Source organism: Paramisgurnus dabryanus, chromosome 20 (genome assembly GCF_030506205.2).
Source record: "Paramisgurnus dabryanus chromosome 20, PD_genome_1.1, whole genome shotgun sequence".
Lineage (NCBI taxonomy): Eukaryota > Metazoa > Chordata > Actinopteri > Cypriniformes > Cobitidae > Paramisgurnus > Paramisgurnus dabryanus.
This window is the reverse complement of record NC_133356.1, coordinates 20832769-20857908: the sequence shown is the minus strand read 5'-3', so window position 1 is coordinate 20857908 and position 25140 is coordinate 20832769. Positions and strand designations below refer to the sequence as shown.

At 41.5% G+C, this 25140-nt stretch overlaps 1 protein-coding gene across 1 annotated transcript in view; it reads right to left on the bottom strand.

Moving 5' to 3' along the window:
- Positions 1-8747: 8747 nt before the first annotated feature.
- Positions 8748-25140, bottom strand: part of srbd1 (S1 RNA binding domain 1) — a 65977-nt gene continuing 49584 nt past the window's right edge. The window contains exons 20-21 of the mRNA XM_065296974.1: positions 17893-18077; positions 8748-9380 (exon numbers count right to left, since the gene is read on the bottom strand). Of these exons, the coding sequence (XP_065153046.1) occupies positions 9088-9380; positions 17893-18077 (478 nt within the window). The 3' untranslated portion in view covers positions 8748-9087. The remainder of the gene's footprint in view (positions 9381-17892; positions 18078-25140) is intronic.

The following is a 25140-nucleotide window of genomic DNA, read 5'->3' as shown; positions in this document are numbered from 1 at the left end:
CGAGTAATTGAATGACAATTTGAAATGTCTTAGGAGATTCGAGGTTAATAAAACGTTTATGTTATTATCAACTGGTTGATACATGGCCCCTATAGCCCTTGGACAGGATTTAACATTAAAAACATACGAGATCTTTTCAATCTTAACGTATCTGATTCTTCTTCAGCATAAATCACCTAAGGCCTGTGTCTTAATGCTGAATGACGGGAAACGATCGTGTAATAATGGAGATTAAAGCCATCTTGTCATGTTCAAAAGAAAATGTATAGCCTACTTACAGAGCTGTGTACTTAAATGATGTATATTTTTATCTGCTTACAAAAGTGAACAATTGTTTTACTATACTGAAAAAACGAATGCTTACTACACTTTGACTGTAAAAATGAAAACCAATTAACCATGGTTAAATTGTATAAGAATCTAATTTAGGAACCAAAATGTAAATAAAAATGAAAGCAGACAATTACAATAGAGACTTTTAGTACTCTTTATTTTGTGATTAGTGATTGCATTGGCCGGCGTATACAATTATGGGTCATAGGGCTGCAAGTTTACATGGGCATTATGGGTATTTTCCCCGTGTGCACACCCCCTTTTCCTTCCGGTGGCTGAATGTGATCTGTGGATATGAAATAAGCATACAAAATGAGAGACGTGAGAAAGTCAGAAGGTCTACAGAAAGTCTCCCTGATAAAGGCTTCCCATTACAGGGGACCAGTGAGGTGAGGGCAAGTGGAAACACAACTTCCTACCCGGGCCTGTCAATCACACTGAATTAGGGGTCTACAGTGGTGATGACCTAAGCAAAGGAAGAGGTCTACTGAGTCTATGCATTTTTCTCACAGGGAATTCACCGAACTGTTGGACTCTTGAAAAACAAACTTTTATGTCATTTAAATTTGTATAGCGCATAATATATTTATGATAGAATTTAAATTTTTAATATCAAATTTATTTAAATTTTTTTCCAAGCAATTTTAAAAGAATCTCTCAAATTTGGGGGCTTTTCACCATAAAACCTCCTGCTATATAATTTTCCTCTGGGTCTGCAAATGGGTTTTGATTGTGCAGTAAAGTAAAAAAGCTAAAATGGAAGACACAATTTTGAGGAAATATTAGCATAACAGCAGCAGATTTTAATATTGTATATTGCTCTACTCAAAAGAAAACAAGAAAATATAGTTCAAGCAACGCAATCGAGTCAATTTCTATTTTTGGGGTGATTATTACTGTACCATTCTGCCATCAAATTCATCTTCAAACCGTCTTAAATGTCTTTCCTCGTATTTGTACCAATCATTTTGTGGTGAGCCACCACCCACTTTTATATATATTTCTCCCTCCTCAGAGTGAAACACCTGGACCGCTGTGAAAATATTTGGCCTGCAAAGGGTTCACTGCTGCAGGGCCCCATTTCAATAGCATCCTTCACTCTCATAATCAGTCTAAAGGCATTATCCACTTAGTGGAGATGAGCTGAGGGGCTGCAGGGGATACGCAGACTGGGTAACAGAGTTAGTCTAATGGCCTCCAAAGAGGGACCGAGATGAGTTTCAGTAGGGTTGGAGGATGAGGGCGGCTCTGGGGAGAAAGGGGGCTCCCCATGGGCCTGCTAATCTAATGCTTGTGTTGAGGTTTTGATATCACACTCATTTGGTGACAACAGCTTTTATAAGCTCTGTTGACAAGGTGCAGCCTAATGCAAACAGCCATTCATCTGCCCTTAGGCATTCAGTGATGAGCTGATGAGTAAAAACTGCGTATGGAAGAATAGGGATTTGTTTTAATGTGCCGTGTAGCACTGAACGTTTTTTTGAGTTACAAATACGAATTCAAATAATTATGTATTGGACAAGTAAACTACATCCAAAGGTAGTTGAGCCAAGTGACAAACATGAGTAAACGTGTTGGTTTTGGCAAGAAAAATGTGTAAATTATATTTCTTTACAACAAATAATGCAACATACTGTATAGTTTAATGGCTGATATGAAGTATTTATGGCCAGTGATTTTCTTAATTGACTCACCAGTAGCAGGTGAGGCAAAATAAGTAGCTTTTTTGGTTTTTTTAATCGATATTGTACATCAATGTTTTCTTTAATCTTCCACTTCATCCTGTCATCTGGCCATCTGGGGAGTCATCATTTACTGCTCACTGTCAACACGATGAACAAGCTAAAACCCATTACCCTTGAACATCACCACAAACGTCTGGCCACTCACTCTCATTTCCATAACAAGACAAGTACAAACCATCTTTCTCCCAGTGGTGTAATGAAAACTCATTAAAAAACTAACAGTGGGAACATAGTGAGATCTCTAAAGAGACATATAAACTTACTCCTCACAGGCAACACCAAGTACTTTTGCAGCAAGATTCCAGATCTTGTTTTGCTTTTACAGAATGGTAGCCTAATTAGATTTCACTGGTACTACCGCAGTATTACTTCTTATGAGAAATACTGTACACCCAACCAGTATGAAGCTTTTACAAGGGGTTTTAATAGTTAAATCAAGTTCAATGTACATTAGAGGTATATTTTGCACTGTTAAAACTCTTCAGATGTGGAAGTTGTCTTTGGTTCTGGAAGTTGTGGCAAGTGACTTTCGTTTACTAAAAAGAGAGAAATTGTACACTCTTGGCTGGAGTATATATGAAATGGCTTTTTAATTTATCTACAAAACTCTTCTTCAACTTTGTGTCACGTCTCTTTTACCACATGGACAGCAAAATTAATGTTCACATAGTTCATTTGGTAGGACAGTGCATTTGTAGTGCAAACGTCATTGGTTCAATACCCAGAGAACACAGTGTACCACAGAGGCATCGGACAAAAGCATAGTCCTTTACTGTATGTACAGGAGTGACAACTGCATTCTACAACCAAATTCACTGTTTAAAATTCAGGACATCTGAATTAATTTTATTATGTGTGATCTTATTTGGACACTCTTATTAACCGATAAAACTTGCATCCTAGATTAAAGTGAAGTTAATGCTGCAGAAGATGCAGGGCTCACAACAAAAAAAAATTAGTAGGCCATTGGGCAATTTCCAGGACAAGGTTTAGAATATCACTTTACACCAAGGTTCATTAGTTAACATTAGTTAGTTAATGTATTAACTTAAACAAACAAACAATGAGCAATAGATTTGTTACAGTACTTATTAATCTTTGTTTATGTTAGTTAATAGAAATACAGTTTTTAATTGTTCGTTCATGTTAGTTCACAGTGCATTAACTAACGTTAGATTTTGCATAAAGTATCAGTAATGTTAAAATTAACAAAGATTAATAAATGCTGTATGAGTGCAGTTCATTATTAGTTCATGTTAACTAATGAAGTTGACTAATGCTAACTAAATTCACAACTTATATTACAGTAGGACATTACATTTAGGCATTTAGCAGACGCTTTTGTCCAAAGCAAATTACATAGATTAGGAAACAATAAAAGCGATGTGTCATAGGGAGGCAATAGTACAAAAGGTGCTAAGATAAAAGATAAAACAGAAAAGAAAGATTTAAGAGAAAAGAAAGCGTTAGTTTAGGTCTTGAAGATACAAAGTTACACCATGTCAGACTCTTCACAGTTTGGTTTAGGGAGAACTAAGATAAGCAGTTTTTACAAACACACCTTGCAAATAACAATACTGGTGTGTATCTTGAGACGAAAAAATGGCTCTAATATATGTTAAGATATGTCAGTGCAAGATGTTTTTAAATTAAGGCAGGTCAAACATGCATTTTAGTCTGTGACTGGGACAGGAAACCACCCCATATTTCCTGAATTTCGTCACCTACATTAGCTTAGATTCACAATTTCGCTATGTATTATGTTGCAGTTCCTAATAAGCTTACTGGCCAACTGGCAAGTAAATGTATTTTATTCACTTGCCAAAGCTAAATTTTACTTGCATTTGGCACTTGGGAAGTGTTAATTTTGGACCTTGGGTACAGTGGCACTGTACATTGCCCTGGGTTTTTGCATTCATCACATCATCAAGAGCCTGAAGCTTAACTCCTGCTCCACATTTAGTCATTGCCAAAAACATTGCATAGCAAGGCCAGGGCCCGGTTGCATAAAGCACCTTAAGGGGCCAGTCACACCAATAGCGTTTATGGCAGTTGCAGGCGCCTTTTTTGAATGATATTCTATGGGCAGGGCGCGTTTGCGCGCTGTTTATGCGCGCCGAGCGCCTTACGGTTTTTTGCCGCCTGCCGCGGACGCGTTTTTGAAGGAGCGCTGAGAGCGGAGAAGCGCCCGACGTCATTCGTGTCTTTCCATTGTCCAATCGAATGAGGGGAGAGGCGGGCCTTACGTTGTGGCGAGGGAAGTTTACAGTTGCTTTGAAGAACCGGACTCCACTCGCTCACTCTCTCCTGCGTGTTTGTGCACCTCTCATCCTCAAACAAGGTCAGAGCAAGCGTCCTCTTTTTAAAGTTTCTGCTGATATGACAGTTAACAGCAAAAGAGCGCTCACGCTTCAATATTTGATTGACAAGACAGCTGACTCGGTGGTTGCTTAGCAATATGAAAAGCCGCGTCGCACTGCTCTTTTTTTTAAAAAAGGCAGTGCGTCGCGCCTTGCGTTTGCAAGCGTTTAAAGCGCTTTTGGTGTGACTGAAGCCTAAGTGTCATTTTCCCTTAAGTTCACCCTTATGTTTCCCTTAAACTTAAGTGTTTTGCAGAAAAAAACCTACATTTTTTTCTGTTTCATCTCTATGGCAACAATAGTATTTTATAACAACAAACCTGGGTCGCTGTCATGAAACATTTAACAATTACCCTTACCTAAGAGACCATTTAAGGGATTATATGCAACATCCTTAAATTATTCTCCTACAGTAGGTAAGGGGAATTTACATACTTAATAATGTCATACTTAAGGGAAAAACTTAACGTGTTTTATGCAACCGGGCCCAGATGTTTAAATAATGTCTGAGCCCTTAATTTAGCTAATGAACAAACAACCACGTAATTCCGAAAGACTAAGAAATGCTTTTTCTGACAAATAAAAGTCAGCACATAATCACAATCATGTCCTTTATCTAACTTTAAAACAAGCAGCTTCCTGATAAAATCCAAAGATATAGATCGGTGAGGTTCATGAAGTCAGATGAGAGCCGAGAGATCCCTCTGTCACAATTGAGATCACAGCTGTAAATGAGAGCAGGCAAACACATGCCCCCCAAAGACATCAGCGTAGACCAGCCGGTTCCCCCTCAGCCTTTCTCAGTGAGACCTCCGCATTGCCAATCACAATAACAGAGCAACGCATGGTTTTGTTCAGAAACAAACGAGAGAAGTGAATGCATGGCTTCGAACCTGTGTCCAAAATCAGCAGAGCGTTTTGATAGCCCATTGCAGAGCGAGGCCACCTACACGGTCATTATGGAGTCCTCAGGGCAACAGTATTGGCCCTACCAATGAACTCAATGGGTTCTGCGTGGAGGTGGTGCTGTTCTTTCCACATAATTGCCTGTAACTCCGGTTGACTCACGTTTGTGGTTGACATTGGACACCCTTATTTTTGAAGAAGCTTGTGGTGTCCGAAAAGTTGGTCCATCTGAATTAGGGGCTTTTGAAACTGCTTTTTATTTCACACACCATTTTCAAGCCATGGTGTATACTAATCTGCTAATGACCTCAATAGATAAAAATAGAAAAAATATGTAAACACATCAGGTTTGGCTATTTCAGTATTTTCTGTAAGGACAAAGTTAGAATGTTTGAGTAGGACTTTAAATTCAGATTTAGAACAACGCCATATACACAAGCACATAATTATCTAGAATGCACTGAAAAAATAATTCATTCAATTAACTCAATTTTTTTAAGGTTAGTGGTTGCAATCAGTTTATTTAAGCTACATTTAACAAAAGTTTTTTGTTTTGTTTTTCTAATCCCACTCCTTAGTTAAGTTCAAATTCAAGGACCTTTCAAGGACTTTCCAGGTCCAATACCCTCAAATTCAAGGACTAAATGTGGGGACACATTTCAAGTGAAAGCAAGTTTACATTGTTACAGTTCCCTTTCAAGGGAACTTGCGCTGCGTCACTGTGGTGACACTTTGGGGACGCTTGCAGGGGTAAGTGCATCTGAATGTGTATATCAAATTCAACCAATGGTGAGGCTTAACGACAAAGACAGGGTGACACGGGAGCCAGGAAGTATATTGCTATGAAATATTGCCAAAGACGGCGTTACAGGGACGCAGGATGTATGGCAAGGGAGACGCAGCGTCTCGTTCCCTTCTCGGTGAATCACAGTTATAGGTAACCTGAGACGTTTTCATGTGTGAAACACAAGTACGCAAAAAAAGCATTTTGGTATGAAACAACATTCGCATACAGAAGATATAAACATTTAAAGCGAACAGTTTAGCACTTGTGTGCTTAAAAGGCTAGACATTTTATATTAGCCTACACTACACAGGGAATAATATGGATTTAAGCATTTTCAATTACCTGTATCTATGTATGTATATTTTCAAAAACTTCCCAGTGCCTTGAATTATTTTGTTTTTTATTTATTAAAAATTATTATTTTTATTTTGTGAAATCATTTCCTAAATAAACAACGTATAGTCCAGTGCGACTTTTATGTTTTTTTCCTATTCAAAACGCATTTTTGACTGCTGCAATTTATATTACGGTGACTAAGAAAGTAGCCAAACATATACTTTAAAAACTGTTATATAATGGAGAAATCCAAACTATTAAAGAGATGAAAGTTTCAACTGAAACTAGATTATACATGCAAGATCACTGACTGTCATCATAAAAATATGAGACCATCCAAAATGATCCATTTAAAGGAAAGTGCTTGATCCAAGATTCTTGAACGACTGTTGTTTCCATTTGCCTGTTTTCTCATTTGGTCTCATTAAAAAACATTGTAGAAAGCACGCATGCACGCACACACAGTGAACTGTAACCATTTGAATTGCCAAATAAAATTAAAGATTGATTGGTTACCCAAAATATTAGTGAATATTTGTAAAATGACAGATATCAATACAATAAATAGGTCAACACAGTTTGCTGCTTTAAATAGGCCCTTATTATTAAAAATCCACTTTTACAAGGTGTTTGGAAATTAGTTTATTCGCACGTTGTAGCACTAATGTGGCTAAAAATACTATTTTCCCAGACTGTATTTACAAGAATCAGATCTATTTTTATCAAAATGAGCTATGCGCTCATTTGCATTTAAATGTACACACATCAAAACAGCACTTTTTGCTCTTGCCAATATAGGGGCATTTTGGACATGCTATAATAAATGATCTGTAGGGTATCTTGAGCTAAAACTTCACAGACACAAACATTACATTTTGTGAAAATTGGCATGAGTTTTTAATTAAAATGTCATCTAAAAACAGCATAGGAATGTGTTGTCCATTTTGATAACGTTTATATCCATGCATTTGGCAGATGCATTGAATTAACCGCATGTATACAGATTTTCACTATAGAAAAAATGTTCACAGCATGTTCACTGAAAATCAAGACCCATTAAATAGTGTCGCTAGCATGATACACTACAAGTTAAGATTTAGGAACCACACTGTAGACATTTACATACTTGCACAGTGATTTGGAGCTACTGTGTAGCTGAGTTATAATCACCCTCCACAAATCATGCGACTTATCAGGTAAACTATTTTGTTTCGCATTTCTTTTCCAGAGATGTTTAATTAAGGATTTATCACCTAAGGCATGTATATAAATTAAAACAACAAACTTAAACATCTACACTGGAAAAATTCAGCATGAAGTTAAAATAACTTGGTTTTGCAAGTCAATTCAACCCACTAATATAAGTTTTGACTTTGATAAGTTGACATAACTTATAAAAAAGTTTAAATTCTTTAACTTATTTTGTTATTATAAAAATATGTTGATTTGATATCATTTGTACAGTGTACTGTATAAGCTAATATGTAAAACATTAAGTCTGTTCCTGCTAAGAATCACAGGAAAAAGTCCAGGAAAAAGATCGAAGACACTATATTAGCTAGCCATTTTGAGTTAAATAATAATAAAAAAAATTATAAACTGCCATTTTATGATATGATACTACACCAGACCTCATATGCTTCATCTTAGATGTGATGAGACTTCCTTGTAATACACAGCAACGTCCCAAACGTAAATACAAACACTCACTTGGAATTCTCTCCCTGTGGTTTAAATTAAGTGCTCAGGGCACATCAGGTTTCTTATTTACCCATTTTTTGATTTGTGTCATTTAAACACGAACAGATTAGATAATAGAGAGGAGGGAGTATGGGATTAATTTTGAAGTAGCTCATTAGCACGTGGCTAGCCATGGTAATTAGGTTTAGTTTATCCCCATGGCCTCTAGTCATATTGGAGTGTGGCAGCTGTTTTTACAACCCCCTCCTCTCTGCCTGATAAGTGGCTGTCAATCAAACTAGTTCGAGTTTGGTGGGGTAACATCTGACCGTGCGCTCCATAGCAACAGTAACCAGTTCACGTCAATCATTCACCTCAATCACGTACGCTTCAGGCATCCATGATGCTAAACTGGAGGATTTGAGCACTAAGAGTACAAGCTGATAAACTGTCTTACAAGAACTAAGAATAAATACTCTTTATCACATTAATTAATTAATATTAATAATCAGATCCAATACACATTATGGTTTAAATATTTTTAAAATCAATTTCCTCTGGACTCATTCAAAATGAATTTAACTGCAAGCACCTTCAGCATCTTTTCTAACATCATCTTTAATGAAACATGATGTTTCTACAGTGAATGTTATTGTACATGCAAAACAAAAGACAGATATTATAAAGATATTATAAAACGAAAGATTCAAATAAATGGAGTCAGACATGGAAAAAAACAATATATATTCATTACAAAAACTATTTTTACCCAACATTACACATTTCAACAGTTATCTATTATAACATTCAAGAACATAGCAGCTAAATGGAAAACGTTTCATTCCCATGAACAAATACAAAAATTGTGGCATTAAAGCATACTTTACAAATGGTTCATCTTCATTACACTAACTTTTTGTTATTTAAATCCTTATTCAAATTATCGGAGAACCTTAATGAGATCCAGAGTGATCCGATTCCTCTGAAGATCCACATTTTTGACCAGTACCTCCACCCGTTCACCTGGACCAAGGGCTAGACTGCGTCTCCTCTGGTCAGCAGGAAGTTTATCAGGAGTGATGTAACGCTTCGGGATGAGACCAGATCGTCCGACTCCAATGTCCACGAAGGCTCCGAATAACGCAGTGTTTGTTACACGACCTGTTAGCACCATCCCCTCATACAGGTCATTCATAGACACGACTTCTCTCTTAAAGTCCGCCTGCTCGAAATCTACATAGACGAATGGAAATAATGAAAAAAAGAATGAATGTTTCAACAGATTTCGCCTTTTTTTCCAATGAGCGAGACTCACATCCTGACTTCCTTCTACTACTACACAGTACTAGATATTACAAACCTCTCATCCAAGACCTCTAAAGCTAGAAATCAGAGACAAGCCTTGGTTAAAGGTTTAAACCAAACTGAATTACCAGGCCTCTCAAACCTCTTCCTCGTCTGTTTTTTGAAAGATTTTTTTGGGAGGTGCTTTTTACATAAACACGGTCTCTCAGCAGGCTCTGCAGTCCAGGAAACATTCATCTCTGATTATTCTTATCCGGGACACCTTACCTTAAGAGCACAGCTCACATGGCATTTATTTATACAGCTGGCTACAGAACACCAGGACTCCAATGGAAGTGAGCCTACTGCCCTATGATGAGAAAGCTAGTGTCCTATCTAGTGCACAACACCCTGACCCTCCCCAAGTGACATTTCATCCTCTGAAACGCCCTGCAAACCGTCTCGATCAATGATGTCTTCAAATGCACAATAAGGCATGCTTGAAAACCACCTTATTCAGCTGATCAAAGTGTTTCTGCGACATAAGACAACTTTTTCTTTTACACTCGACTAACTAACCACATAACATTTTCAGATTGAATTATGCCTACAATATCTACAAAAAGCCTTTTCTTCTCTAAAAGAGTTTCATTGTTAATTCGACTTTAACGAACAGTGCAATCATCATCTTTCCAAGTTTGGAAAATAAAACCCCATCCCGTTCCCAAAGAAAACCTTCCCTCCGCATATAATGAACTCTGTTCCCCAACCCTTAAAACACGTTAAGGCATTCGTCTTAATTACGATCCTGTCATCTTTAATGAAACATAACATTTACTATCAACACCCGCAGAAGAAAAACAATATCTTCTCAGATGTCTGAACGTAACATTAAAACCAGAAGAGGCGTTTGTTGTTCGGTAGTTTTTATTCACTCCGAGAGAGTCGCTGGGGGATTTCAGGGCTGGGATCAAGGCTGTTCTGCTTTGATTTTTAAAGCAGATTTCTCTCTCATTAATGATATATCTGTCGGCAGGTCTGCTTCAATAACGCGGGTCTTCCCCCGGTTTACGCGGCAAGACTTCAAAAACCTGGAGTGCCGCCCAGTCATCTCACAGACAAGAGACGGACTCAAGGGAGACAAGAGGGGAATCATTAGGAGTGAGGGAGGAAAAGGAAAAACAGGAAAGTGCAAAAGATGCCAGCATTGTCTCAGATCTGTCTGTGTGTGTATTGGTTTGTACTATGTTTAGTTGGTATTAGACTCTTATGCTGCATACACACCAATCGCAAAGCATTAAATTCCTCACTGTAGATTCAAGTCTCATGCAAGTTTTTCGCTTGTGTTGTATATTTTCAACTTGTGCGAAGATGAGTTTGAGGCGAATTAATTGTGCCGCCCAATTTGCATCATTCGCATCACCCCGTGCAAGTTCGTATTTACATCTTTGCATTGATTTTTTATGTAATCTACTCACCAAATCTTTGAATGCGTGTTTGGTGTGTACGCCCCATTAGTTGGTATTAACTTTAAAGTGTAGTAGAGTATTACGTTTACATTCTTACACTGTACAAAAAGTTGGTTAAACGAAAAAATTGGTTGCCTTAAAATTTTGAGTTAATCCAACTTAAGTTGACAAAACAATTTTTACACAATTTGTTTTGAGCTAACTAATATTTTTTTAAATTTGAATTAACTTAAGATATTGAGGCAACCAGGTAACTTACTTTAAGTTGAATATTCTATTACTCGAATATGAGTTGATAATTAGAGCTGTCAAAAGATTAATTGTGATCAATCGCTTTCAAAATAAAAGTTTGTGTTTGCATAATATATTTCTGTATTTATTGTGTGAAATTTTTATGTATATATAAATACACACATACATGTATAACATTAAGAAAATGTTTTGTTTATGTATAATTTTATTTATTAACATATAATATAAAATTCTATCAATATCTATCTATCTATCTATCAATATCGTCTCGGTTACATATGTAACCCTCGTTCCCTGAAGGAAGGGAACGGAGACGTCACGTCGTGACCGACGAATTGGGAACCGCTTCGCGGGTGACCTATCTGCTTCGAGAAACCTTTAAAACTCCAATGAACTTGGCATGCAGATAACTGCATCTGCCGGCGCCGCCCCGCCGCACAGGTATTTAATGAGCGGCAGGTGCAGTTATCAAATCAGCTATTTTTTGCTGAGAAAGCTGGACAGAAGGAAAGGGTCCGGCCGATATCAGCAGTGGAACAGCAAACTGTGGCGACGGGACGTGACGTCTCCGTTCCCTTCCTTCAGGGAACGAGGGTTACATATGTAACCGAGACGTTCCCTTTCAGTCGGTCACTACGACGTCACGTCGTGACCGACGAATTGGGAATCCCTACCAAAGCGCCACTGAAGCTGACCCTTCCAGTGCCTGCATAAACCCTCCGACTCTCCTCTTTAAGGGAACGGAAATGGGGTTGAAGCAGAGGCCGGTCACTACTTGTTCCTTAACCCACGATAGTGACTAGGCGAACTGGGAAGCAAACTCGTCAGGCGGGACTAAGATCGCTGCGGAAAGAAAACCCTCTAGGGGTCTACCACTAAGGTGATGGATAAAAAGACACGAGGTCTATAAAAAATACACTCTCTTAGCAACACTAGAGAGGCGCGGAACGAACTCCGCTAAGGGAAACATGGTAAATCAGAAACTTTCCACGGAAATACTCACAAAGAAACCACTAGGGGGCGCAATGTGGGCGCTAGCCTCACCCAGATAGTCAAGGATACATCTAGTGAGAGGCTGGCAGCCGATGCTCCGCAACATCGGCCACCAAGCGGTGGAGGAGACAAAAAACAGCTTTTTGTAACGTTTTTGCCTTAACTGCCTTCCATAATGGTGCGGTCGTGCAGCACCGAAAAGAAAGGCACCAAGCCGACACAGGAGCCGTTCCTCGATGTTCTCACTGATCTGACGAGAGAACTCGAGAGGATACCGGCTCAACACGAACACTGTAAAATCTAGTGAACGTATTAGGTGTCGCCCAGCCAACAGCTCTACAAATATCTGAAAGTGAGGAACCACGAGCCAAAGCCCAAGATGAAGCCACGCTTCTGGTTGAATGGGCTCTCAACCCAAAAGGGCAAGGAATGCCCTGTTTTTCATAAGCCAGGGCGATTGTGTCTACAATTTAATGAGACATCCTCTGTTTAGTGACAGCTTTCCCTTTCTGCTGACCACCGTAACAGACAGAGAGCTGCTCTGAGGTCCGAAAGCTTTGAATGCGATCCACATACACACGTAATGCACGCACAGGACATAACAAAGCCATGGCTGGGTCTGCCTCCTCCAAAGGCAGCGCTTGTAAATTCACCACGTGATCTCTAAAGGGAGTGGTGGGAACTTTAGGCACGTAGCCCGGCCGGGGTCTCAGTGTAACGCTGGATTCAACCGGCCCGAACTGAAGGCACGAATCGTTGACCGAAAATGCATGAAGATCCCCTATCCTTTTAATAGAAGCCAATGCGAGGAGCGTCAAAGTTTTCATAGTGAGAAACCTGACGCTCACAGTCCGCAGAGGCTCGAAAGGGCAGTGCTGAAGGGCTTTCAGCACCATGGACAAGTCCCAAGGAGGAATAGAGGGAGGGCGCGAAGGATTCAGCCTCCGTGCACCTCTTAAAAACCTAATGACCAGATCGTGCTGACCCACAGATCTACCGTCTATGGGTACGTGATGCGCGGATATTGCCGCGATATCTACTTTAATGATAAGTGTCTTCTCCAAGCGGTGCTGGAGATATAAAAGCACAATACTGATCGAGCATTCCCGGGGGTCCTCTCGTTGAGAAGTACACCATACAACAAACAGGTTCCATTTCAGCGTATACGCCTGCCTCGTAGACGGCGCTCGCGTTACAGTGATGGTGTTAGATACCGCCTGGGGTAAATCACCTAAAACCTCCGCGCCCCGTCCAGAGACCACACATGGAGGTTCCACAGATTGGGGCGAGGGTGCCATAATGTGCCAGGGAATCAGCCAGGGAGGGACTGTCGCGAGGAGAGTGAATTCTGTAAAACCAATTCCTAGTTGTCCGGTACGGCGCAACTAATAGAATGCGCTCCTCGTCCTCCCTGACTTGCACAGTGTCTGCGCTAATAAAGCTTACTGGGGGAAAACCCCGCGGCCAGCTGTGTGCCAGTGCATTCACGCCGAGTGTTCCCTCGGATAATGAATAAAACAGGCGACAATGGGTTGTCTCTGAAGAAGCAAACAGATCTAACTGCTCTGCCGAAACATTTCCAAATCAGCTGAACCGACCGGGGGTGGAGCCGCCACTCGCCGGGGCGCGCTGCTCATGAGAGCGCGTCTGCCGCTGTGTTCAGCGACCCCGATATGTGAATGGCACGAAGAGACCTCAGATACTTCTGACTCCAGAAGAGGAGAGACGGGCGAGATGCGACAGGTGATGAGAGCGCAGACCGCCTTGGTGATAGATATACGCTACAGCCGCAGTTTTGTTGGTGCGCACTAATACATCTTAAGCATCGAATCACGTTGATGAAACGGACGAGCGCAAGATATACAGTGCACAGCTCGAGGCAATTTATGCCAATGTCGCTGGAATGTCGACCAGACCCCCGAAGCGACGAGCCCGCCGTACGTAGCTCCCCACCCCGTTGTAGAGACATTTTTGCCAACAATAGCATGCCTGGAGACCTATCTCAGTGGCATCCACACCCTGAGAAACGCTGGGTCTGACCACGGGGTGAAAGTGTGACGGCATCTCGATGTAATTATAATACTGTGAAAGCCGGTGAGCCACGCTCTCCTCGGGACTCGGTCATAAAGCCAACACTGAAGCGGTCTCATATGGAGCAGCCCGAGCGGTGTCACAGCCGCAGCTACTGCCATATGCCCCAGAAGTTTTTTAAAATTATTTTAGTGGAACCGCAACCCTGCCTTTAAATGTTTAGGCAAGTCAGAATTGACTGAACACGCGCTTCTATGAGACGTGTTGTTAAATCGACCAAATCCCGTTATATTCCGAGAAAAGAGATCCTCTGCACGGGGCAAAGTTTACTCTTTTCCCAGTTGACCTGAAGACCGAGACGAGCGAGGTGTTTAAGTACACGATTTATGTGTGTGCACAGCATCTGACGAAACTGAGCTATTATGAGCCAATACGCCAAAACGCCAACACTGCTCTCTCTCTCTCAGGGGCTGCAGTGCGCCCTCCGCAACTTTCGTGAAGACACAGGGAGAGAGAGAGAAAGCCCGAACGGTGAGACTTTGTACTGATATGGCCACCCCTCGAACACAAAGCGGAGAAACGGCCTGTGTCGGGGAAGTATGGAGATATGAAAGTACGCGTCCTTCAGGTTGAAGGCTGCAAACCAATCCTGTGGGCGGATGCATTAAAATATGCTCCTCTGCGTAAACATTTTGAACAGCATTCTGTGAATGTGAATTCTGTGAATTCTCGACTCAGTACGCAGATCTAGGATCGGACGCAACCCGCCACTCTTCTTGGGTACAATGAAGTAAGGGCTGTAAAGCCCCGACTTTATCTCGGCTGGAGGGACCGCCTCGATCGCGTCCTTCGCCAATAGGACAGCAATCTTCCGCACGCAGTACGTGCGCATCGGCAGCCTTCACCGTGGTGAAGCCTGAATATTTGAGAGGTAGCCGGGCACATTGAATGTATAACCGAGACGGATCGTGCGTAAAAGCCAACGCGACGGGCTGGGAAGCTCTTTCCAGGCCCCCAGATACCGAGCGAGAGGAAATTAACGGCACGATGTGTACCCGTGGCGAGCGGAGACGGGGAACTCAACGACGCGTGCTCTTTGGCCGCATTGTGAGATGTGTGTAATGAAACACTCACCCGAAACCGCTGATGGATGCTGAGCAAAGGGGCTCCCTTGTAGATGTCCCGCTCGATACATCCGCTGGCGAATGAGGAAGAGGAGAACGTAGGGTTTTGAGCCCGTCCGAAGCTCCTATGTGCCTCCGGGGACCTGGAGAAAGAAGAGGAATTCGCTCTTTGAGGTTAGTGGGTGCCGATTGAAGTCGGCGTAACACAAAACGAAACCAAGGATTCCCCACCCGGCCCTCCTACGGGGTGGGGGGGAGAGTGATATTTTCACCATCTCCTGACGAGCGATCCTCTCCATCTTCAGGTCGCCCGACTCAGAGCCGCTAAGTTTCATTTTCCACCTTTGTAGCGGGCTGAGTGGGCGGGTGAACAGCTTACGACAGGTTCCTCAGAGCTGCCGGGATGAAGGAACGAAAAAGCCGTAGCAGGACACCCTCGGCGAAAAGCAGACCAATATACTGACGTAACGGAGGGGGCAGCTAGGCTCCGACGTGGCATGAAGCCTCAGTCTGCTCTAAAGCGGCCGATCATTGTTGGACACTCTCAGCCGTGTCGCCGAAATGGCTGGTCTAAAAAGGAACATTAGGGCGATTATTAATGACCTACTTAATGCCCGCAAGACACAACCAGAGATGGCGTCCCTGGACCACCGGGGGGTGGGCATAGCACGTCCGGCGGCCTGTGGGGTGAACCCAGTCGCTCGTAGCGCCAGGTCAGAGCCACACAGGATTCTTTAGTTGCCGGACCGTGACCTCGCCTGTGCAGATCCTTCAGTGCCGTAGCCTGGCGGACCTGCATCGCGCCATGGTGCGCACGGCAGAGGCCGCCTCTCACAAGCCCGTGGGTCTGTGAGGGGAGGGAGGCTGGTCTCTTGGAGCAGCATAACCCTTAGCGGCCCCGCCGTCAGGAGAGGTGAGAGGTGATGGCTGAACGGTCGGTTCCGGGAGGAAAACGAGTTTTCCACGACCGTGTCAACCAACATGCACCCCGGGAAGAAAGGCACAGAAGGTTGGGGCTGTTCTTGCAGTCCTGAAGTGCCAGTCATCTAGGCGGGACGGTGCGGGTGGGGGAGAAGCTCTCCGCTCCACACAGACCGTCTCCGCGCTCCCGAGCGTACATGGCTGCCACTCGGGGTCGAGCACGGGAGCCCCTACCCAACCCGAAGGCGGGAGTGGGTCCGAGTCGGCGACCGAATAGACGACCCCCTCTCCGATGCTGTGACAGACATAGAATCCTCGTGAGGACTGAAAGAGGACGAGAGCACGTAGAACACGCGCCACCCGTCTCTTACGGCACCTCTGGCTGTGGATGGGGGTGCTGAGAGTCACTGGACGAACCAGCTAACCGATTCAGCACCGTTTATACGGAGATAAGATTTCCGGAGTTTTGCCACCGCACCTTTAACGGGGCTCCGCAACGGAAAAAAGGGGGTGACGTTCCCGGAGGTACGAAACCCGTCTCCGCCATCCAAGAGGTTCACGCTCTCTTAGGAGTATGAACCCTCCACGAACGCCGCCTCAGCATGCACTCTTGCGCACGAGAGAGGACGATCGTGGCCACCCGGGGACCCATACATTTGCCGCATCCAGAAACACGGACAGAAAGACATCTTTAAAAAGACGCTCCTGCCTCAGTGCAAGTGAAATGCTGTCTTTAAAAAGACGCAGAACACCGCAATACTCTTTTAGAGGAAACACTCTTTTAATGTGCTGATGTTGATGAAGCACACAGGGGAACGGCTACGCACACACTCAACTAAGAGTGAGAAAAAAATTTAAAAAGAAAGGTGGAACACCCGCGAGCCTCCGCTGAAATGCCTTTGCCCAACCAAATCAAACACGCAGAGTTCTCCAAAGAGCAGAGAGTAGCTTCTCGTGAGCAGTCAGTCTGCCAGCTTTCGAAGCTAAAAAGCTGATTTGATAACTGCACCTGCCGCTCATTAAATACCTGTGCGGCGGGGCGGCGCCGGCAGATGCAGTTATCTGCATGCCAAGTTCATTGGCGTTTTAAAGGTTTCTCGAAGCAGATAGGTCACCCGCGAAGCGGTTCCCAATTCGTCGGTCACGACGTGACGTCGTAGTGACCGACTGAAAGGGAACTATCTATCTATCAATATCTATCTATCTATCAATATCTATCTATCTATCTATCTATCTATCAATATCTATCTATCAATATCTATCTATCAATATCTATCTATCAATATCTATCTATCAATATCTATCTATCAATATCTATCTATCAATATCTATCTATCTATCTATCTATCTATCTATCTATCTATCTATCTATCTATCTATCTATCTATCTATCTATCTATCTATCTATCTATCGATTTGCAAAATAATTACACACAGTGCATACATATATTATGCAAAAACACACTTTTATTTTGTATGTGATTAATCGCAATTAATCTTTTGACAGCCCTATTGATAATATATGACAAGTTTCTTAAATGTTCTTTGTTGGTTTAGTTATTTTCTAATTAAAGTGAAAAGCATTTAAATAATCAAAGTCCCTTCTTTATGTAACCCAATACTAAGGATAAGCTGTGTGTCAGTGTGGATATTTCACTAATGGATTCTTACCCTGTCGAATGTCAAAACCGGGTGGTTGGGTGAGTCCATCCACTATAAGTTGTAGAGTCTCAGGTGTGGTGTTCAGAGATTTGGCCAGGACATCCAGACCATTGCTCTCAACACTGCTCTTAACACTGTCCCTGAGTTCAGCACTGCCCATCTGATCCAAACTGCCTCCAATTTGAGACAAGAACCTGAATTAAGAGAGAAAGAACTATAAAGTACAATCCTGACAAGTGAAAAAATAAAATGAAAAAGGTGCATTTGATTAGCATGGGCGGCTTGTTCATATGAAACCTCATTGTGGCTTTTGAAAGCTTATCCTATCCAGCAACACACACACACACACACAAATTCAGATACTGTGGTAAGGTAGGGAGGTCTGCTGAGGTCCATGGGAGGTGGTGTCTTAATGAATGGTTTTTTAATAGCCCTTCCCAGAGCTCGGTACACGTGGAGGAACTCCCCCAATGCCGGTGAGGAGTCTGAAGGCCGACACACAGAGCAGATGAGAGGTGAGGAGGGAGGGGAGGAGGTGAGACTAATTATGTCCTAAATCTTCATTTCTAGAGTCCCAGAGATGAAGACTATGTCTCCCTTCATAAATCTAACTGCTTTGCAAATATCATACGTTAGAGGAGAGGGTTAGTGCTGCTGAGGTTTGAGCAATGAACCAGCAACTCTTACAGACCAAACACATTCAGACAGGGTCAATTATTTGGCATAAGCCATAAGCTCTGTCTCAGGATGAGTCTATATATTCATGAACAGTGATAAAGCACTGAAGACTTTAGCCTTTATCCTTGTGTTTTTTAAAGGGAGGCTGTTAGACACATTTAAAAATAAAATGACTAGACAATGTAAATTAAATTCAAATTGTGATTTTAAGTTGGAATTTATATAGATCTATATTCTATGCCCTTCTCTTAACCCAACCCATATTCTTAACTGGCAGAAAATTTTTGTATATTTAAAAAAATATCATTTAGTTTGTTGAATAATCAATGTAAGTTGTGGGGAGGCACACAAACACACACACACGGGCTGCTAGATATATTAATATTATAGAAACGCAAATACGCATACTGCAATACACAGATTGCAATGTTTTGCAATGACAAAATTACTTTAATTTAACTTATTAAAAGTTAAATTTTTAGGTGATTTTAAATAGACTGCTGATTGTTGTAGGCAAAACCCGAAAGGTAGTTAGCATTTAGCATTCCGATTCCATCTTTCCAAAGTCTATGTTTTTTAACTGCTAAACGCCTTAAATAAGATCTTTGATTAACACAAGCCTAAGATATTTCATGTTTTATTCTACAATACACACTAACTTTTGACTTTTTAAAGCTTTTACGTGTCTTAAAATGTGTGGTTGCTAACAAGTTGCTACATGGGACTACTGCTTGTAGCCCAAAGGGGGACGCGCAGCTCAGCGCCGGGCCGTTCTAAAAGAATAGAAAACATTGTTTTCTGTAGGTATACGCACACGGGCGCCGAAAGGCGCTGAGCTGCGCGTCTAGGACAACTCGGAGGTATCGTACACCGGAAGTGCACATTAAATAGCACGAGCTTGGTCAGATAGCGTCTACTTCAAAATGCAAAATATATATTAGCAGCCAATGTTAATCGTTAATGATTCAGAACAAATATGATGTTATTTAATGTTAAACTATGTGAGTGGTGCTCTGTGGTGCAACAGGGATTTGAGCAACTTCCTAAGTCGTAGCTGGGCACGGCGGACAGGCGCCACCTGTCGGTGCTGGTGTGCATATACTCATAGAAAACAATGTGTTCGATTTCTTTAGAATGATGTGGCGCTGCGCCGCACTGAGCTGCACGTCAAGTGTGTGACCCCCTTTAAGGTAAGCTTTTTATTTCTAGTTAACGCAAAACGTGTAAGTGTCATAAGCTTTTGTTAAACACAGATCTTATTTTTTGCAATAAACCAAAAGTCTATGGGAAAAATGAATGGGCTTTTTGGCCAGAGAACCAGTGTCCCGCTAACTTCCCGGGTTGGCCAACCAAAATACGTCATTCCTGCAGCACTCTATAGCAGAGTGACTGGCGATGCTTCCCCGAAATAATGTAAAACATGTATGCTGGCAACGGGTCACAGTGGTAAGCTTATAATAATGATTCATAAGAGTGGCCGGGTTTTTTTTAACAGGAAAAAGATGAAAAAGTCATTCATCGTTGTGTGATTACGTCACGTCCGTAAAAGAAAAAAGAGGAACTGGCTACTTCATCACATCCATTTGATGTATGGGGACGAGCTTGTTTATACACTATTAGCTTGTTTATAGATGGCGAAATTTCATCTGTAATGTTTTATGAGATGATCATCTGGGTAACATTATGTAAATGTACATTTATTACGTTCTTACATCTAGGGAATCAAAGAAAAAGCTCAGACTGCGAAGAGTCCCCAGTTAAAAAGGGAACGTGACAGAGCTCAAATTTATATTAATATCTGCAGGGATTAAATACTAAGATTTTCCTCTGAACAGGTAAGGCATATATGTTGAAACATTTATGCTGAAGCATTTACGTTGTCATTAACGGTGCATTCATACGGGGTGTAAGGGTTAACGCTTCCTATTCAGTTTTAAGCATAGGTTGCGGCCACTGTGATTGGCTGTTGGCCACGCTTCCTTCCGTCAAGCGTTAACGCTTTCGCCCCATGTGAATGTACCGTAAGTCAGAACAAATGCTGCAGATATCAGATTAATCCACGCAGAATAAAGGGGCAAAGCACGACGAATGTACAGAAAATCACTCCGTGAATATCTAAAATTTTATAGTTCAAACTGAGATGGCGATAGAAAGATCAAACCTAGGGATTGCAGCTTTAAAGCATTACAGTTTAATCATATATCGCTATTGCATAAAATAATGCCCATATAATTTTAAAGCCTCAATCTGTAACTCTAGTTGGCATCTCTGTTTAAAATAAAATTGCAGGTTGGTTTACAATCAAATGACACAAACTGACAAATGACTTCATAACCAAATCATAGCTGACATTTTAACTTACAAATCATTATTAAAAGCTTACCTTTGTGAATAAGGGTAAGGTAAGGAGAGCTTTCAATGCACTTTATACACTTATATTTTAACCTCAACAGATTTCACCTTTAAACTGCCCAAAAATACAGACTACATAAAGCCTAATTATAGTAAATGTCAGAATCCAGTCATTCAGACTCAAATATAAGTGATTACATGTGCATAGACCAAAAGCCAGTTCATTATTCCTCAAAGTGCCTAGATAAAATCTTGAGGCACGTTTTCAAATTCTTCAAAAAGGCTATTAAACCTATACGAGGACATACATTATGTCCTGGAGTGTGCAACAAGCCTGTGGAAGGGACAGAGCGATAGGTCAAAAACTGTCCAGAGGTGGCTGAGGAATGCTGGGGTCCAGGGTATTATTGGAATGTGAGTTTTGGCAAGGGGTGGAGGCGGACCTGCTGAGCCAACTTGCTGATAGATGGTCGTCGCCGTGACAGCCTGACGCCAGCCAGCCAGAGCAGCTGTCCTCTGTGTGACTGACAGGGCAGGTGGGCCCAAGCTCCACCCATTTCCTGCTGCAGACAGGGGGCTTGACAGAAACATTGCAATGCAAATCAACTCACACTCACTCTTTTGTATGTACACAGACAAATCGGCACTGTCCCAAGCTTGCAGAATGATGCACAGACATTTGGATCATTGTTTCTCCCTGACTCACCCTCCTGAAAAAGTGTACACTTGACAGGAGGGATGCTGATGGGTAATGTGTAACTCTAAACTGTCTGTGTACAAACACTGCTGCAGCTGTGGCTGTACATGCCTGTTGCCTTATCTATTTACACAGATCCACGTCAACAGCTCACCAGTGACTTCTGCAAGATTTCTCTTACATTGATTTTTTCAACACAGTTTTAATCCAGTGTTACTGATAGCAGACTATTCAAATTGATATCTGCAGATAATGATAGTTTGGTGGTTATATTAACTTGCATTAACTAAACTGAAAAGATACATTTTCTGAATGTTATTCATTCATATAATGACCATTATTATCGAATATTAAACTAATGATGGTTCTTTATATTTTCTATACACAGAGCTCAAATTCATTGCACTTTCCTGTCCTCTTTTGATTGACAGGATTACATTGGTCATGACTATCAGCTGTTAATAAACTATTGTTTAAAAAATAGCTTTTATCGGTTGATACCGATGTTTGGCTGGCTGCTATATATCGATGCATCTCTAGTAGAAATTATTATGCACGCAAATGCAAACTAAACTTTACATATCCAAGGCATTGCATAAAATATTACACTTCTGGGATTTTGACTTCCGGATTTAATTCCAGGTTTTTAACTTCTGGAGATGTTCCAAGAACAATTTCACACTTCTGGGTTTTTGATTTCCAGATTTTCCTGTCACAGGGTAAAAAATTTTTTTTGGTCACAGCAATAGCAGAATCTAAGAAGATTGGTATTTATCTTCATATTATTAATGTTAACATGATTGTCGCCTGCGCAAAGAGAACAGATTAATATTTATATGATTATAAATAAAGCGGACCAGTGTTAAGGTGTGTGTGGTCACTCTGCACTTTTCGTTCCATTGACTTTAATTCATATGAATGCGTCAAACCAAAATCGCAAGCTTGTGCGAAAGGTTTTGCATTTCGCTGAGTGCTAAAGTTTAAGTTTGATGAACTTTGACCTGCGCATCACGTAAAGGCAGTTGAGCAATATATAATCGATACGTCAAAGCGTGACCTTTTCAGTTGGAGGAAAATAACAGTATTGCCCTATCCTACTTTGTGCAACATTACTTATACACTCACCTAAAGGATTAATAGGAACACCTGTTCAATTTCTCATTAATGCAATTATCTAATCAAGCAATCACATGGCAGTTGCTTCAATGCATTTAGGGGTGTGGTCCTGGTCAAGACAATCTCCTGTATTCCAACGTGAATGTCAGAATGGGAAAGAAAGGGGATTTAGCAATTTTGAGCGTGGCATGGTTGTTGGTGCCAGACGGGCCGGTCAGAGTATTTCACAATCTGCTCAGTTACTGGGATTTTCATGCACAACCATTTCTAGGGTTTACAAAGAATGGTGTGAAAAGGAAAAAACATCCAGCATGTGGCAGTCCTGTGGGCAAAAATGCCTTGTTGATGCTAGAGGTCAGAGGACAATGGGCCAACTGATTCAAACTGATAGAGGAGAACTTTGACTGAAATAACCACTCGTTATAACCGAGGTATGCCGCAAAGCATTTGTGAAGCCACAACACGCACAACCTTGAGGCAAATGAGCTACAACAGCAGAAAACCCCACAGGGTACCATTGTATATTATTGTGTGTATTGTGTGTTTAATAATAAAAGCAACCATAACTGTGCAAGCATAGGGCTGCAGCAAGCATGTCCGAATCCATTTGTGAATAAAAACAACACTTTAGCATATTGATACATCTGCTTGCTGCAAGGATCTGTGCATAAACATTTTGCATGCTAAAATCTAGTTTGACCATGGCTTAGACCACCTCGCAGGCAGAGATGGGACAAAGTCATTGTTTTGCAAGTCACAAGTAAGTCTCGAGTCTTGGAATTTAAGTCTCGAGTCAAAACGGACAAGTCCCAAGTCAAGTCCTGAGTCAAAACAGGCAAGTCGAAGTCGAGTAACAAGTCATCAACTTAAAGATTTAAGTCTTAAACAAGTCATTAGTGCTCTTTGCCCAAATTTGTGTATTAGTATTAATAATGATATTAAATGATAAAACAACATATAGTGACATGTGACTAACTGTATATGATTGCCGCTAAAATATTCTCAAATATATGTAAAAAAAATATTAAAATGTTGGTGAATGTTGTATGTTAAATGCTAAGTTTATAATGTGCAGCTGATCAAAAAATAAAAAATTTTGAAAATTAAGGGGCTATGTGCTGCCGACTGCCGAAATTAATTTAATAGAGTTTAATAACAGGCACCAACGAAGTGTTTAAAAATTAAAAATATGTTTAACATTTAACAGCAGCGATAACAGTGATGATGAGGCGAGCACCAGTGATCGCGAACATGCCTCTTGTTACTCATGCTTGCGTCCTGTATGTCTGTTGGGCGGTGATCAAACGGACAGGGCAGCGCTATCAGGAGCAGAGATGTCAAGCACAACGGGTGATATGAAGTCTTTCTGAGTCACAGGCTGATTATTGGGGGGGCACGTCTATTATATTGTGGTTACGGCCCTGCCTAGCGATGACGTATTTCGATTTTTGTGAAATTGGTCTATTCTGAGTGGTCAAAACCTGATTGCTACGAGGTTCCTAGGTGAAGTGGGTAGGTGCTAGGCTGTTGCTACATTACATTTCTCGGCCAAATAAGAAGCTATCCGTGAACTCTCTTTTCTGTTCCTTAGATATGGCCAAGGTCGCAGATAGTATACATTATGTCTATGGGATTTTTCAGCTGTTTGATCATGCACCAAGTGAAAACCATACATCTGATCTCTTAAAAAGCACAGTAATATCACACCATCTCTTGACAAGCTGCACGATTTGAGGTACGATCGGTGTCTTGAGCACAAACAATGAAAGATGAGTTACGTGTCGATGTTTAACACTTAGACCAACCAAACGCTAGAGTTTGCTGGCCTTAGCAAGCACCACTGATTTGGTTAGCAGTACATATTTCAGTAGTAACCCGAGATGATACAGAAGTTTAATGGCTTTCATGCTCAAACAAGCAACAGTTTTGGAGTAGAACTTGGTCTAGTGAAACAAAAAAATAATCACAGACTCTCTCTGTTGGGTCTTAGAGTTATGAGGTGATGAAAACGCAAAGGGTAACAGACACGCACGTTCGGCTGATGAATTCCAGCTTGTCTCGCGGGTCAATTTGGAAGCATCAGTAATTCGACAAGAACTGCAGAACTGAGTCATTCGATTAATGCTGCATGTTCTGAAGGCCAAACCAACACAGACAATCCAGCTGTATTGAAATCAAATTTCACAGCCCACATTCTCTTAAACAGGCGCACGCCTTCACCTGCATTTAAAGGTTTTCACACTTATACCTGTGCCCACTGCTTGTACCAATTTCAACAAATTACTCAAGCACTCATGCTATCCAAAACCAACTACATATGGTCCTCCCAAGATTTCCGTGATATTCATAAGGGACACTGTGCCGCTCGCTCTCCAGCTGTCCCTTAGCTGTGCCAGGGTGGGCAGGAGGAGAGA